This window comes from Bubalus bubalis, chromosome 4, assembly GCF_019923935.1.
Source record: "Bubalus bubalis isolate 160015118507 breed Murrah chromosome 4, NDDB_SH_1, whole genome shotgun sequence".
Classification (NCBI taxonomy): domain Eukaryota; kingdom Metazoa; phylum Chordata; class Mammalia; order Artiodactyla; family Bovidae; genus Bubalus; species Bubalus bubalis.
Window position 1 is genome coordinate 15,907,461 of NC_059160.1, and position 16,402 is coordinate 15,923,862.

Consider the following 16,402-nt stretch of genomic DNA (forward strand, 5'->3'; position numbering starts at 1 on the left):
CAGGATCAGGGCTCTGGCCTCCTCCTCCCCAGCCTCCCACAACAGCATCATCACTCAGAAAAACCAGTCCCTCCAGGGCAGAGCTTTAATTTGGAAGATTTTAGTGTATTTACAGAAGTCCCTGCGATTCACGGGGTCGCAAAGAGCCGGACGCGACTGAGCGACTGAACTGAACTGAACTGAACAGCTCCCTTTGGAGGCCCCATTGTTCTGTGCTCCCCCGCTGCCTGGGGACAGTTCAGCTGGTCCAGGCAGGGGGACAAAGTTTCTATTAGTGTACAGAGTGGATGAGTGGATGTGCAGAGTGGATACAAAGATGACTTATCTACTGCGAAACCGGCTCAGGGATCGACGTAGGGTCCCCAAGTCGCCTTGCTGGGTTCTCCAAGTCCAAAAAACAGGCAATAAGGCAGGGCGCCCCTCATCTTCGCAACCACTGCCTTGGGCTCCGGGCATTCTCGGCCTCTCTCACGAGTACACACACTCCACATCACACAGACGCACATACAGAGACACAAACACACGCACTGCACGCAGACGCGCACTGCACGCAGACACACACTCAGGCAGCCGAGAAAAGCTATGTACACTGAGTAGCACCAGGTCAGTGGCTGCCAGATCGTGCCTGCTCCTCCAAGACTTCCTCTCCAGAAAAAAAAAAAACAGGAGGTCCACAGGGCATCTCGCAGATCCTTCCGGGCTGCCTGGCGCAGGAAGGAAGCAGCCGTCTGCAGGGCGGGGCGGTCCGCAGTCGGAGGGGCGGGGCTTCACCGGAGAAGGCGGGGCTCGGACGCGAGGCGGGCGGCGCCGCCCAGCGCCTCCTCTATGTTTTCCAGGCAACCCAGCAGGTCCATGTCCCTCAGCACTCGGCCTAGCAGCTCCAGCGTGGCCTCGCGGCGCGGCGTGCGCCGCCGCCAGGCCGCCAACATGCTGTACTGCGCCTCGCGCAGGTGGCGCCCGTTCTCCAGCTCCAGCCGCTCGATCTCGTGCTCGCTCAGTCCCAGCCTCCGCACCAACTCCTTCCATCGCGACGGGGGCACGCCGTCCACCACCGCGTACAGGGTCGCGGGGTCGGCTGCGGGGAGGCAGCGCAGTGAGCCTGGAGCGGCGGCCCTCCGGCCTGGCCCGGCACCGCGCTTGCAACTCAGGGCGCCCCGCCCACCCGCCTCCCCGGCGGGGCCGGTGTTCCCAGAGAGGATGAATGAGGAACTCACCATCCGCGAGCTGATCGGGGGCGCTGGGGGCGCTGGCTTCCCACTTCTGGACTGGGGTGCAGAGGTGGGTGGAGGCCGAAGGCCCCGGGGTGCAGAGGTGGGTGGAGGCCGGAGGCCCCGGGGTACAGAGGTGGGTGGAGGCCGGAGGCCCCGGGGTACAGAGGTGGGTGGAGGCCGGAGACCCCGGGAGGATGGGGCCAGCCTTTAGATGGGGCGGGGCCATCTCGCTGGAGGGAGATGCGACGGCTCCGAAGTTGGACCGGTCACAGGGGATGTAAGGGGGAATGGAGACAGGACCGGAACTTGGGGTGGAGTTGAAGCAGATGGTAGTGGTGGGGTTGAAGCCTGGGGCCGGGACCAGGAGTTCTGGCTCCCCCTGAGGAAGGGACGGCACAGCATTAGCGCAAGAGGATAAACAGCTCCATAGCCCCAGTTCTTCTGGATTATGGATGGGAGCCGGGCTAGAGGGAATCAGGGGAGACCTAGGGCGAGGGGTTGATTCTGGGTGCTTTGGGTGTTACAAGGTAGTAGTGGACAGTTAGGGAAGCCTGGGGGTCATTCCCCGGTATCATCTTACCTCTTTTACCAGAGTCGACTGCCCGCAAACTGAGAAAAAAAGAAACAGAGCGTCACAAATTTCACTTCCTCTCTCAGCCCTAGTGCCCATCGCAGGACTGGTGGTGGGCCCTTGTGGTGACACGCTTCAGGGCCTATATGACCCCAGGGACGAAAGAATCACTGATGCAGTACGAGATCTCACCAGCCATCCCGTACCAGCTCGGGCCAGCGGGGTCCTTGGCAGGGAACTAAGAGGATACCCTTAATCTCCCTCCGTGCCTGTGCACCCCACCCTCCCTTATCCCTTTGTCCTCCCAAAGTCCCCACTCACTGATGGAGTAGAGCTTGGGCTTCCACCGCTGGTAGCGACATGCTAAGACGACAGAGGCGAAGGATGCCAGGCAAAGCCCGAAGACAATCACCAGGGGTAACAGTACTGTAGTGCCTGGAGACAGAGCAGAAGGTGGTCAGAGGTGAGGGCAGGACCAGATGGATGGGGGCAGGGGCAAGACCAGGAAAGGGCCCCTGGGCTTGGTTGGGCATTAGGATAGTTCTCCTCACCTGGGTCCTGAGAGTCTTTACCAGTTGAAGGTCGGGTTGGACATAACTTCTCGCACTCCTTGTTCTTACAACTAAAAGAAGAGACAGTGCTGGTGAGTAGGGGCCCCCCATTAAGAGGAATATAGGAGGGAAAAAATAGAAAGACCCATACAGATTGTTGGAAAGTCTGCCCTTTACAAATATTTAGCTATCTTGCGATAGAATGGAAATTAGTCCTATCTTGGCAACTGATGCAGTGGAAGGAAAAAAAAATTAGCTGATCCCAGAATCATTTCATTTTAGAGTTGGATTTGATCTTGAAGAGGCTGTGTAGAGAAAGAGTTAAAAGCAGTCAGTGTGTGCGTGCTCATCACATCTGACTCTTTGTGACCTCGTGGACTGTAGCCCCCCAGGCTCCTCTGTCCGTGGGATTTCCAAGGCAAGAATACTAGAGTGGGTTGCCATTTCCTTCTCCAGGGGATCTTCCTGACCCAGGATTGAATGAGTGTCTCCTGTGTCTTCTGCATTGGCAGGTGAATTCTTTACCACCGAGCCACCTGTCAGAGTCAGAGTCACCAGACTGGTTGTGTGACTACAGGCACATCACTTCACCTGTAAGCCTCCGGTTTTCCCATCAGTAAAACAGGGATCCTACTTGGACTAAGGATTAAGTAAAATAATTATGCCTGACATGTAGTAAACGCTTATACGTGCTGACTGTCACTGAACTGTTTTTGTTGTTGTTGTTGTTTGTTTTTAAATATTTGGCTTCACTGAGTCTTAGTTGCAGCATGTGGGATCTAGTTCCATGATCAAGGAACCCAGACTCCCTGCATTGGGAGAGAAGAATCTTAGCCACTGGACCACCAGGGAAGTCCTTTGAATTATTTTATCATTGTTTTACTGATGAGAATCCAGTGGCAGAGAGATGCAAGAACGCTTTCTCTAGACGACACTGCTGATGTCAGCACCTGACTTTGAGAGGGGGTCCAGCACACGTGTGAACCATTAAAAAACACATCTTGCTGGGGGAAGCCAGAGAACACTAGAACAATTTCCCATGTTGGGAGCTGGCATCAGGCAGCACGGAAGGATGAGAACTACATCAAGGGTTTTGGAAGGAACTTGAGGAGGTGAGTTCTCCGCAGGAATCTGCAAACAAGGAGAGCTGATTTTGCCCATTTCACAAGCTCACACGGAGAACCACGTGGAAAGGGTGTAAAAATGATTTTAAGAAAAAGAGACTAGTGGGAAAAAGAAACTAATTTCTCATCAGACACTTTGTAGTTATGTTTTGTGGTTCTTACAACTTTGCCAACCTGATGTCATTATCTTTACTTTAAAGGTAAAGAAGAACTAAGGCTCAGAGATGTTAAGTCACTGGCTCAAGCTCACACAGCCAATACAGTGGCTAGCCTGAGGTTTAAACCCAGGGCAATTCAACTTTAGAGCCCTCAGAGTTTCCTCTTTGGAAGCAAGTGTGCAAAGCAAGAAGTGAGGAGGTGTAGTCAAAAGGACTGGGAAAGAAAGACCATGCTGTATCAAACCTAAGATCAACAATCAAAGGCATCATTTACATCTTACACACAGCTGTCACCTGTGCCATCAACTGTTGTAAGATGCAGTCTGATTTCAGAAATGTAAGCGTGTATTCCTAGAATCAATAGAGTCTGTTGCCCAAGAATCTGAATGTCTTCAGAAAAAGATCTGAATGTCTAAAAGGAACTGCAAGTCCTTGAGGGTATGAGCCTCTATTCCTCAAAGACTTCATAAGATTTCTGAACATGTTGGGGGCAGGGAAGACTGGCTGGTATCTCGACATGAAGTGTCTCCCATACCAAACAGCCAGTAGCGGGCTTCCCTTGTGGTCCAGTGGTTAAGAATCTGCCTGCCAATGCAGGAGACACGGATTTGATCCCTGGGTCAGGAAGATCCCACATGCCTCAAGGCAGCTATAGCTGTGCGCCACAACGACTGAGCCCCGGCTCTCAGAACCGCAACTCTAGCCCATGTGCCACAACTACGGAAGCTCGAGTGCCCTAGAGCCTGTGCTCTGCGACAAGAGATGCCACCACAATGAGAAGGCCGTGCACCAAAACTAGAGGGTAGCCCCTGCTCTCCTCAATGAGAGAAAGCCCTCTCGCAGCCAATAAATAAATAAAAATTTACAAAAAAAAAAAAAAAAAAGCATCCCGTGGGAGCAAAAGCACCCCCTAGAACCTCTCCATCCTCCCACCCCAATCCAGTGCCCAGCAGCTGGCGGAAGGACTCACTCATGACAGGAGATGCACTTGGCGCCTTTTAGAAAGAAGCCCATATGGCAGTGGCAGATGGTGTCCTGTCTCTCCTGGCCTGTGGGGAGACAAGCAGCACAGCTGAGAGAGGACGCCCCTCACCCTGAGGGCAAGGGGGAGGGCTAGAAGGGGCAGGGGTACAGCAAGGTGGAGACCCTCCTCTGGAGACGGAGATGGGGCGAGGAGTGGGGTTGGGAGAGCCATGCTTACAGGGGATATTCACTGTGCCATTGGGACAGAGGCTGCAGTTCAGACACCGGAAGCCAGTTTCACCCCAGTATTCCCGGTACTGGTTCTTCCTGCAGCCACACACAGTGTCCCGGTCCACTACACAAGGCGAAATCTCCACCTGGAACATTTCTGGTGAGGGGAGGAGATGGGGTATGAGCCCCCATGGTCCTCATCTGGTGTGTCTCTCTGTGTAACGCGCACTCACAGCCATGCACTCAGTCACTTGTGTACGAACATCCCTGCTCACCCCCAGCAGCACACACCCGTCCCCTCCCCTAGAAACAGACTGCACACCCCTCCGAACACCCACCTGACCCAGTCTGTTCAGAGCCCTGCGCCCTCCTGAGACTCACCGTCCCGGCACCTGGAGCAGCTCAGGCATCGTCTGAGATGGTTCTCCAAGGCAGTGTAGGTGCCAGGAGCACACACCCTGCAGTCCGTGTCTCGCCCTGGACCCGGACAGTCATTGTACAGATAGGTACCTGTGATTCAGGGGTTGGAATTAGGCTGCAGCCAGGAGCTCAGGGGAGGAGCTCCAGGCCTGGGAAGATAGCCTGGGCACCTCCCAAAGTCCCTAGGAGAGGAAAGGAGGGAGAAAGCCCCAGACCAGGAGAGGCAACCAAGCCAGGTTCTAGAACATCTGGAAAATGCAAAGGAAGAAGCAGGGCCTCCTGACTGAGGAGTTCCACGGGGATCTTTCTCTTACCTTTGTGGCACTTGGTGCAGCAAATGGTGCTATTTTGCGGGTGGTTATATTTTCCTTGGGGACAGGAACTCTCTCTCTTCTCCAGGTCCCCGGGGTGAGGGACCAGCCCATGAACCCCTGCGGGGTACACATCTGCCAACAGAGCTGGAAGCACCTGGGGAGGAGTCAGATGGAGAAGGACCTTCAGGAAAGGAAGGATGGGGATCATAGAGGTAGCAAGTCTAAAGCCTTCTCAAATCTTCTCCCTGGGACACCCCCACCTACACTCCGCCTGGGCTGTCGGCACTGTGCCAATCGCCATTGTTCTCTCGTTTTCCCATCCTTTTCCCTCCAACTCAAGGCTGGAAGATCCCAGGTGCGGCTTGTACTTTATCCTTGTTTCCCCAAACCAGCTCTCAGGACTGGACCAGGGCAGGTGTTCAGTTGAGGGGTTGAGGACAGGCCTTTCTTTCCTTCCAATGAGCAGCCCTAAAGATTGAGGTGGCATTTCTCCATCTGGGTGCTGTGTTCACGGTGTATTCACTTTGTGAACATTCACAGAGGCGAACCTATAGGGTTGTGCCCTTTCCTGTATTACATTGTCATATCCGACTCTTGGTGACCCCATGGACTGTAGCCCACCAGGCTCCTCTGCCCATGGAATTCTCCAGGCAAGAATACTGGAGTGGGTTGCCATTTCCTCCTCCAGGGGATTTTCCCAACCCAGGGATCAAACCCAAGTCTTCTATGTCTACTGCACTGGCAGGCGGATTCTTTACCGCTGAGCCACCAGGGAAGCCCTGTTAAACTTTGAGAGCAACAGGCTAATCAGAGCCCAGAGACCCCAGCCGGGACAGGAGGGCTTGGCAGCCCAGAGCAGGTAAGGTATAGGCAGGTCACACTCCAGTCCCCCGCTGGGTGCCGCTGCAGCAGTTAGAAGCCCCAGCGCCAGCCAGAGGAAGCTATACTCAGAAACCCAGCTGCAACCCTGTAGGGCGCCTCCCCTACCCAGGGGCAGCACCCTTCCCTAGCCACCCCAGCCCCGTGCCACAGCCCCTGACAACAGGCCTGGGGCTTCCAGGGCAACAGGAAGAGTTTGGGGATGTTTATGGGAAGGGCTTCCCAATCCTGTATGTGCAGTTCCTTTCCCGAAGAAGGCCTCATAGCATCTAAGGTCACGGGACCTTGGAACTACATTCCAGGCGGCTGGAAGCAGAGCCAACTTGCAGGGACAGCATCAGGAAAAAGAATGGGGGCGGGGGTCCAGGTCTGGGCCAGGGTTTGAGGGGGTGGGGGTACAGCTTTCCAGGGACGGTGGGTTGATGAGGAAATGAGCTTCCCAAGAAGGAGGGAAAGAGGCTCTCTCAGGCCACATGCCTCGTGCTGCAATCCCCAGCAACTTGGGGGTTAACTCAGATCCGGGAAAGGGAAATCTTTTCCCAGCAGCTCCGCCCAGTGACTCAGGCCAGAGGGAGGGAGGGAATCCAGGGGAGGGAGAGGGGACCCGTCGCTTCCCCCGGCTCCTCAAGGGTCATGAGTCAGCTGAAAGGCTGATGGGACCAGGACCCCGCACGCAATCTGGACCCCATCTGATTCCCTCCTCCTGGGGGCCAGGCTCTATCCCCACGCAGCGTCCCTCTTCCTCCCCCACCGCCTTCAAACAGCCAGGCCATGGGTCTCAGTCCCTCTTGGCCCACTTTTTTGGGAAATGGCTCCCTATCCCATTCCATCCCAAAGGGAAGTCTCCAGTGACCTCGGGCTTCCCCCTCTCAGGTCACTACCCGCCCCTCCCGCTCCCGGAGGGCCACTCAGCTCCTTCCCACCCCTCAGCATCCTTCCTTTAGACTTAGCCTCACCCAGACCCCTCCTCCTCCCAGCTCTGCCTGTCCCCCTACAACGAGGGCCCCTGACCTGCCCTAGCTCCAGAAGGGAGCGCCCTATGTCCAGAAGGGAGCGAACCAAGGCTGCCCTCCCAGCTGAGTTCACTGCCTTCCCACAGCTCAGCTGGTTCTGGCCAGCTGGGTTGGGCTTGGGGACCTCCCTGGGGTCCTTGAACAATCCTTAGGAAACAAGGCCAGTTCTGAGGCTCTTCAGCCCCTCCCGCAAGCCCACAGGCTGCACAAGAAAAACTCCAGAGCCCTGAACGCCCAGTTCCATGAGGGAGGGAGCAAGTAAGCAGGGATGGAAGACAACCAGCACCATGTCCCCAGGGGGGCCCCCCTAGTCCCCACCCGCACCCCCAGCCAGCCCACTTGGAACCTAGGAGCCAGGGCCTCAGGTCCCCCCACTAGTGGGCACCATCCCTTGGCACCGAGCACATCTTTAGCCACTGCATCTTGCAGTGTGTGTTGTGCTAAGTTGCTTCAGTCTTGTCTGACTCTTTGAGACCTGCCAGGCTCCTCTGTCCATGAGACTCTCCAGCAAGAATACTGGAGTGGGTTGCCATGCCCTCCTGCAGAGGATTGTCCGGACCCAGGGATTGAACCCGCATTTCTTATGTCTCCTGCATTGGCAGGCTTGCAGTAAAACAGTAGAAACAGAGGGTGAGCTTTGAGCGCCCAGACCCCAGCCAACCTGAGTGTCTGTGGCCTGGAGCAGGGCAAAGGCAGGAAGCTGGGGTGCCTGTGGAGAGACAGTTGAGGAGGTGGCCCAGCACCCCTCCAACTCCCCCACAACTTCCGCCTGGGGAGGCTTTTAAGTGCAACTTCCTGCGCTGGGCCTGCATGCGGGTGGAAGAGCTGACAGCAGAGCGAGACCCTGTGGTCTCGCTCTGACCAGCCGCCTCACTCTCCGTCCCCCATTCACTTGTTCATTAAAGTGCGTTTTGTTCATTTGATGTCAAAATCTTTGGGGAGCTTAAGACAGCTTCTCCTCCAAGGCTCTGCTGAGGCCCGGCCTCCCTCCCCTGAAGCCCCCCATCAGCGAGGCTTCCCCCCTTCCAGCATATCCCATGCAAACCCCACCCTGTGAACTTTAAAACCATGAATTTATTATATCTATTTTGGGCTCTTACCATAACAAAACAGCTTTGGGTGACTAGATAATAATCTCCCCAAGTAGACCATAAACTATGCGATGAGAGATCTGAAAGTGTTTTGGTCAGAGATACTGTCTAATCCCCTGCACACAGAACTATAGAGGCAAAATAAATGTGGTTTGATTGATTGATTTCATGACTATCTCTCTTCCACTCAAGTAAAAGCCAGTGATAACCAAAGTGGGAAGATGGGAGTCAGTGCTGGGCTGTAGGAATATATTTATCTCCAGGGGAAAACTCCTCCCTCCTTCCCACACAGTCGCACAGCCACTTGCACAGTCTCACAGGAGATGCTGGCAAGCCTTCCTCTCCTTTTGAGCATCCCTGGTGAGTGAAGGCAGCGCTTACAGATAAGAGTCTGAACATTTCTGCCTGAACACGAGGCTGGTAAGGGTGTGAGAACCTCTGCTTGAGCCTGTCAGATACGCACTTCACTTGGCGAATTCCCAGACCTTCTACATGCCCCCAAACAAAACCCATCGACCTCCTGATCCAGACAGATATCACAACATCAACTTGTCTTGGCCACCCTTCTCTCCTCAGGGTCATCATCCCTCCCATGCCACAATCCAGGTCCGTAGTCCATCTTGCCAGACCGCCTCGGTCATCTCTCAGCCCTCTCCATGGGATGCCTCACTCCCAGATTGTTGCCACTGTCTTCTCGCCTATTCCCTGCTCCAGTCCAGCCTACACCCTTGCTTATCTGCATTCAAGCTTCAACTTGCACCCACAGGTGTAGGAATCTTTCTCGCCTGACCCTGAACATCATTTCCATAGGTCACTCCTTCCTTCCCTGAATGAGAACTTGAAGAGGTACCTGCTACTATTCTGGACACATTCCTGGACACAGCGGACCTGAGAGAATCATTTATGAAGAAATGAATGAATGAACGGAATTCCTCTACCAGGGATCACAGTCAAGATTCTCTCTCCGTCCCTTCCCCTACTTCCTTCAACTTTCCTTCACTTTTTCTTTTTTTTTCTTTTTACTATTTATTTTTATTTATTTATTTTGCTGTGCAGGGTCTTAGTTGTGGTATGTGGGATCTAGTTCCCCAACCAGGGATCAAACCCAGGGCGGCAGCATCGACAGGTCAAGAGTCTTAGCCTCTGGACCACCAGGGGAGCCCCTCTCACTTTTTTTGTACCTCAACAGAGTCTTACCCCTAACAGTCAAGACACTGAGCTTCTTGCCACCACCAGCCTCCAACACACAACCCCATTGTTCTGTTCCTCCAGGCCGTGTGTACGAAGTCGCTTCATCGTGTCTGACTCTTTGCGACCCCATGAACTGTGGCCCACCAGGCTCCTCTGTCCATGGGATTTTCCAGGCAAGAATACTGGAGCGGGTTGCCATTTCCTCTTCCTCCAGGAGATCTTCCCAACCCAGGGAACGAGACTGTGTCTCTTGTGTCTCTTGCACTGGCAGGCAGGTTCTTTATCACTAGCGTCACCAGGGAAGCCCAAACTCTCCCTCAGACCAGTATCCCTTTTTTCAGCCTCCTGCTTGTCTGTGACTTCAAATCTCAGCTCCAAAACCCAATTCCCAGGAGGCGTTCCCTCCCTCATTCCATCCTTTATTCACTCAACAAACCGGGGAGGAGCACCTTTGAGGTGCAGGTCCCATAGGAATGCCAGGGAAGATGAGATGAAGACACAAAACACTTCTTAGTTAGGTCAGAGATGGGTGACTGGGGAGGGAGCTGGGCACTGATCCGCAGACAGGACAGCACTCACCCCCCTCCTAGTTCTGCCTCCCATTGGTGTTCCAGGGCACCACATCACGCTATTAAAATCATTTTTTTTTTTTTCTGTAAGCTGTCTTGGCTACAAGATTGTAAGCTCTTTGGGTGCAGCAAGATCTTGTGTGCTCCGTCACAGTGTCTCCTGCATTCTTCCCACCTCCACTACCCTCTCGCCCCTCACACACACAGTATTCCCTGCACTGCTCATTGACTGGCCCAGGGAAGCCTTACCCAGCACCGCACGCCTCCTTTGTCCCCTCCAGTTCCAGGCTAAGCTTGTTCCCTTAGCTGTCACACCCCAACCTGGGCTGGATCAGCCGCAACCCCAGGCACCTGACACCTTTCTTTATCTTTCCAGGCCCCCTGTATCTCTATTTTCCAAATGCAGAAGCCACTGAGCAATAACCACCACTACTGGCTTCCCTGGTGGCTCAGAAAGTAAAGAATCTGCATGCAATGCAGGAGACCCGGGTTCCATCCCTGGATCACAAAGATCCCCTGGAGAAGGCAATGGCTACCCACTCCAGAATTCCTGCCTGGGAAATTCCATGGACAGAAAAGCCTGGCGGGCTACAGTCCATGGGGTCACAAAGAGCTGGACATGACTAAGCAACACACACACACACACACACACTATTACTACTAACAATAGAAAAGCTCTCATTAATATTGAATGCTTTCCATTTGCCATACTCTGTTCCTCCACTAGATCAGAAATCCCGTGAAGGCAAAGACTATGTTCACTACCAGCACCTAAAACAGTATCCAGCACCAAGCAGGCATAAAGGAATGAAATACCTGATCTATATCCATCTATGTCATCTTTGAAATGACACTATGCGGCAGAAACTAAGACAAACTGTAAAGCAATTATACCCCAATAATAAAATAAAATTAAATACAAAACAAACCAAAACAACGACATTATGAGGTGGTGACTATTCTGTCTATCTTAGAGATAAAGAAGCAAGACGTGGAGGGTTACGTAACCCATTCAAGTCCAGACAGCTAGTACCTGAGGGAGACAGGACTGGATCGGGTGGTTTGCCCCAGGAGAGAAGAGGAGTCAGGAAGGCTGCAGAGGGAAATGGGGGGAGCCTGTGAGAACAGCCAGGAAAGAAGGGAAAGGTGGGCTTGGGGGTGTGGAAGAATGGACGAAGGAGATGGGGGGGTGGGGGGGGTGCTTCGTGAGGAACTAGTGTCGGGAAAGGTGGACCAGAGCAGAGAAGAGGGAGGAACCGGAGAGAAAGGTTCAAAAAGGAGGCTCCGAGGAGTCTGACTTGTGGGGAGACTTGACAGAAAAGAAGGAATGATTAGGGCGCACAGCAGGAGATGCTGGCGGGAGGAGGGTGAGGGGAGAAGAGGTTGGGGGAGTCAAAGTGGGGAGTGGCGACTGGGCAGAGGAAGAGTGAACCAGGAGAAAGTGGCCAACGCAGTCCCCCGAACTAGGCAGAGGCGAGGGGCTGGGTCTCTGCCCCCAAACCACTGCGGGGTCAGGGGGGGTGGTGTCAAGGATACACTGAAAGAAGGCTGAGGCAAGAGAAAGGGACATTTTCCAGTGACGAAAACAAGTGTCTACCAACTTCCCCAAACTGAGCTGTGGAAGAAGAAAGCAAGTGATCTGTTGCTGGGGTCGGGGGAGGGGGCCGGGGGACAGGCCCTGGGGTTCTGCAGCCTTGGAGGGGGGTCAGTCCGACAGCCAGAGGCCACAGACCAAGGGTGAAGGGTGTCCCCCAGGGGGCCGGGAGGCCTGGGCCTGGGGAGGCCGCAGGATCTCCAGCCCCTATGTAGTTACCCACTCCCTTCCCAAACGCCCCCAACATAGCATCCCAAGCCCACCGCCCCCAGCCCAGGGCCTCTCCTGGACTCAGTTTCCCCACTTCACGAACGCGTCCAGCCCCTGCTTTGCATTCTCAGCCCTGCGCCCAGATAGCCTCGCCTCTCCGCGGCCCAACACAACGACGTGCCGGGCAGAACCATCCGGACTCTGAGAGGACCCACCTTCTTTTTCCCATTGCTTTCGATTTCCTAACAAACTGCCTCTCCTTACCCAGTGGGCACCTGCCACCACATTCCCAGCCTGCCCAGGCCTGGGTCCATTTCCCTCCTGGCCTTTCAAGCTTGTCCCCAGCTCTGGGCCGCGGGTGAGTGGGGCAGTGTGTGAGGGCAGGCCCGCGCAGGCCTGAGGCCGGGCCGGCCCTCCACCCTTCCCAGCCCCAGGCGCCCCTCGCCCGCCTGCCCACTCCTCTGGGCCCCTCCCCGTCTCACCAGTGGCAGCAGCAGACCAGGCACGGTGGGGAGGCCCATGTCCGGCCAGCTGTGGCCTCTCAATCCCCCATCAGGGCTGCGGCAGTGGCGGCCCGCCACAGTGGCAGCAACACAGTCCTTGCGTGTGCCCAGTGGAGCCCGGGCCTCGGGTCGGGGAGTGGAGGGTTGAGACTGGGGCGGGGACACAGCCCAACCCGGAGGACCTCAAACCCGGAAGGCCAGCCCTGCGGCCCCTAGCCGGGAGAACTCCGAGAAAACTTGAGCTGAGAGGAGGTGGGAGGGGAAAGGAGAGAGGCAGATGGGGTATTGCAACTTAGGACAGGAAGAGCCTGGGGTGGAGGCGGGAGGAGGCGGGAGGAAGGGGGGGGCCCAAGGTCCCTTAACCCTTTGTAGTCAGACAGAGGCAGGGCTCCGGGATCCAGCGGCCACGTGCCAGGGCCTAACCACGCCCCCCCCCCAAAAAACACCCAGGTGCACCCCTGCCGGCCCTCTGCCTCCTCTCCCACAACACCGGGCCTGTTCCAAGTGAACAGAAGGAGAAAGACAGGGCTTTGGAGTCAGATTCACTGGGTTCCAGCTCAGAACTCTCTGCTTTTTTAGCTGGGTGGTCTTCTGTGGTCCGGTCTGCGTAATGAAGAGACCCTCTCTCACGCTGTCGCAGTCAGGTAAGTGATGCCAGACTTGATCCCAGTCCTCAGGGCTCTTCCCCTTTTCCCAGGGATCTCCAATGACATCCTAATGTCTCACTTTCTTGGGAATGTACACCTGCAATTCAAACCTCAGAGTAAAGCTTAACCCTGATTGGGGATCCGGACCTGCCCCACTCCCCACCCCACCAGGTCTCATTCAATCTGTGCTGGGCAGGACCCCCAACTGCTGTTTCTGGCTGAACTTCCCAGAAGACCTCGGTCACAAAATGAGAGCCACAGTGCCTGGCCCAGCTTCCATGGGGAAGGTGACATCATGAGGCTTAACGGAATTACAGCTCACTCCATCAGGTATTGCTAGAATGTTCCTAGTGCCCTTTTCCCAAGTATTCCGATACATCGATCCAAACTGCCCTCAAAGATAATCTATTACAGCCCCCCCCCTTGTTGTTGTTTTTTTAATTGATTTTTAATTGAAGGACAATTGCTTTACAATATTGTGTTGGTTTCTGCCATACATCAATATGCATCAGCCATAAATATGCATATGTCCCCTCCCTCTTGAACCTCCCTCCCACCTCCCACCCCTTTAGGTTGTTACAGAGCCCTGGTTTGAGTTCCCTGAGTCATACAGCAAATTCCCACTGGCGGTCTATTTTACATATGGCAGTGTGTATGTGTCCATGCTTTGAGGCCCAGAGACGTGCAGGTCATGTGCCCTTCTGGGCCAGCCCAGCCCGCAGACTCCTGACTTGGGACCAAGGGCCCTGTTATGTTGCAATAGATAATCGCCACTTCTCTCTCAGTCCTTTTGAGTCAGTCAGACTCCACCCTCGACTCTTAGGATGTTTTATCCCATGCCCATCCGTGCAGGACGTCTCCCAGATGAATCCCACAGCAGAGTACAACATTCACCCAAATGCTTTCTGGATGCGATGAGCATCCCCAAGACTCAATCCAGGCCCCGAGTTCTCCAGCTGCTGAGACTGCTAGAAATACAAGGAGAACAGACAGGAGTGAGGAGGGCCTAGGGTTTTGTGACTTGGCATTGGAGCTCCTCACCTACTGATCTCTTGATCCACCAGCTAATCCTCAACCCTGGAATCCACGCTCTCTGGCCCTTCCTGGCCTCCCCTCTGTGATCCCAGGTAGGTGTGAATGGAGCCTCGATGCCCCTACTTCCGGCTGACTTCACTCCACCCCATCCTCCAGCTTCTGAGATACTAGAGGGTTAAAGCTGGACCCACAGAGGGTGAGGATCACCTCTACCATCACCCAGGGAGGCTCCAAGTGCAGCATGAGTGGACCCAAAGCAGAGCTCTTAAAGAAGCCGAGTCATTGAAATACAGTGCAAGAGTCAGCCCAGTTTCCAGTGTGAAGACATTAAGAGACACCTCATGTTAAAAATGGGAAGCTTGCTGGTACCCCTCACACCGCATGCATGGATGATAAATGACGTAAAGTGTTTAGCAAGGGTTTGACATATACTAAGCATTCAATCAGTGGTTGTTGCGGTTGTTCAGTTGCTAAGTCATGTCCTACTCTGTGACCCCATGAACTGCAGCATGCCAGGCTTCCTTGTCCTTCACCATCTCCTGGAGTTTGAGCAAACTCATGTCCATTGAGTTGGTGATGCCATCCAACCATCTCATTCTCTGTCACCCCCTTCTCTCCTGCTCTCAATCTCTCCCAGCATCCAAAGTACTGGAGCTTCAGCTTCAGCATCAGTCCTTCCAATGAATATTCAGGGTTGATTTCCTTTAGGATCAGTCAGTGGTAGCAATGTGGTTTATTCATTTATTTGGCTATGGCTTTCAGCATGTAGGATCCTAGTTCCCTGACCAGGGGTTGAACCCACACTCTTGCTTTGAAAGCGCAGAGTCTTAACCACTGGACAGCTTGGGAATTCCCCAGTGATAATTATGTTAATATTTTGTATTAACACTAACAACTTTAATGTTCTGTTTTTTTCTCTTCTTCTTTTAAATTTTTTATTGAAATATGGTTGATTTACAATGTTGTGTTAGTTTTCGGTGTCAGTGTCCTATTTTTAATGTTCCAAGAAATTTTTAATAGTCTGTTCCAACTGCCAATGCCATTGCACATAGCCCGGCACAAAAGGAGAATTTCTTTCATTGTTTAGGATGAATGCCTATTTACGCAGCAAGCTTAAAGCCTTGAGAAACATGGTATTCAACTGTTCAATAAAATTCTGTTTAAAAAAGATGGTGAGAGGTGGGTAGATCTAGGAATATGAACAGCTAATTAGTCTTGTGGAAGAGGTGAGAACACAAGCATAAGCCCTCCCGGGAAGAAGGAGTCATGGTGAGGGAGTGACAGAGAAACAGAGGAGGGGCAGGGGACTTCTCTGGGGCCCAGTGATTAAGAATCTGCCTTCCAATGCATGGGTTTGGTCCCTGGTCAGGGAACTAAGATCCCATAGGCCACGGGACAACTAAGCCCTTGTACTCCAGCTACTGAGCCTCCACAGCTCAACTAGAGAGCCTGTGTGCCACAACTAAGACCCCACGCAACCAAAACTAAATAAACAAATATTAAAAAAAAAAAAAAGGAGAGGGGGCAAACTAAGATTGGCCATTAGGGCTTGTGGAGCAAAGGATGAAGGGAAAGGAGCTTCAGATAACAGAGTCCCCTCTCTCCATAACATGTCACACACCCCACAGTAGCACAGAGTCATCAAAAGGACACTGGACTCCCAGTCGGGGTGACGTGGATCCCAGCCCCAGCCCAGTCATGCCAACCCCATGTGTCACAGGGAGACCTGGTTCTGTATTAATCATGAACTTGAACAAGTCACTTCACCTGATAAGCTCCATAAGGAAAATGAGACAGCGTGAACTCTGTCTCCTCTACCTGTCTGATCAACCTGAGACCTAGAAAGGAGGAAACAGACAGCACCCCTCTCCTGCATGTGCTCATTCTGGATAACTGCTCATATGATGCACATGTGTTGATCACTACCCATTTCAATGAACACTAGAGAGACTTCCCTGCTGGTCCAGTGGTTAAGACTCTGTGCTCCCAATGCAAGAGGCATGGGGTTTGATCCCTGGTTGGAGAACCAAGATCCCACATGTCGCACAGCGCGGCCAAAACATAAAAAATAAACACTCCAGAAAAATGTATGCCCCGTGTTACTGGTACCTGCCCTAGTCCCCTCCC

At 53.7% G+C, this 16,402-nt stretch overlaps 1 protein-coding gene and 1 long non-coding RNA gene across 5 annotated transcripts; one reads left to right on the forward strand and one right to left on the reverse strand.

Moving 5' to 3' along the window:
- Positions 1–67: 67 nt before the first annotated feature.
- On the reverse strand, positions 68–12,828 carry TNFRSF1A (TNF receptor superfamily member 1A). The gene is made up of 10 exons (XM_006065778.4): positions 12,573–12,828; positions 5,544–5,697; positions 5,191–5,319; positions 4,817–4,966; positions 4,586–4,664; positions 2,334–2,404; positions 2,104–2,217; positions 1,792–1,820; positions 1,215–1,590; positions 68–1,075 (listed from the first exon to the last, which is right to left on the reverse strand). Exons 1-10 carry the CDS (start codon positions 12,609–12,611, stop codon positions 768–770), a joined length of 1,449 nt encoding a protein of 482 aa, XP_006065840.3. The 5' UTR covers positions 12,612–12,828; the 3' UTR covers positions 68–767.
- On the forward strand, positions 12,768–14,857 carry LOC102397769. Of its 4 annotated transcripts, XR_003108656.3 has the most exons (4): positions 12,768–12,845; positions 13,173–13,237; positions 13,437–13,570; positions 14,093–14,857. It is a non-coding gene; the product is annotated as an uncharacterized LOC102397769 (long non-coding RNA). The 4 variants fall into 4 exon arrangements; XR_003108652.3 differs by lacking the exon at positions 12,768–12,845 and having other exon boundaries at positions 13,000–13,237; positions 13,356–13,570; XR_003108653.3 differs by lacking the exon at positions 12,768–12,845 and having other exon boundaries at positions 13,000–13,237; positions 13,412–13,570.
- Positions 14,858–16,402: the final 1,545 nt, after the last annotated feature.

Coding starts and splice junctions, on each gene's coding strand:
- TNFRSF1A (XM_006065778.4), bottom strand. CDS start 12,611: ATGGGCCTCCCCACCGTGCCTGGTCTGCTGCTGCCACTG. Junction 5,698..12,572: donor CTGGTCTGCTGCTGCCACTG/GTGAGACGGGGA, acceptor ACTCCTCCCCAG/GTGCTTCCAGCTCTGTTGGC. Junction 5,320..5,543: donor CTGCACCAAGTGCCACAAAG/GTAAGAGAAAGA, acceptor CCTGAATCACAG/GTACCTATCTGTACAATGAC.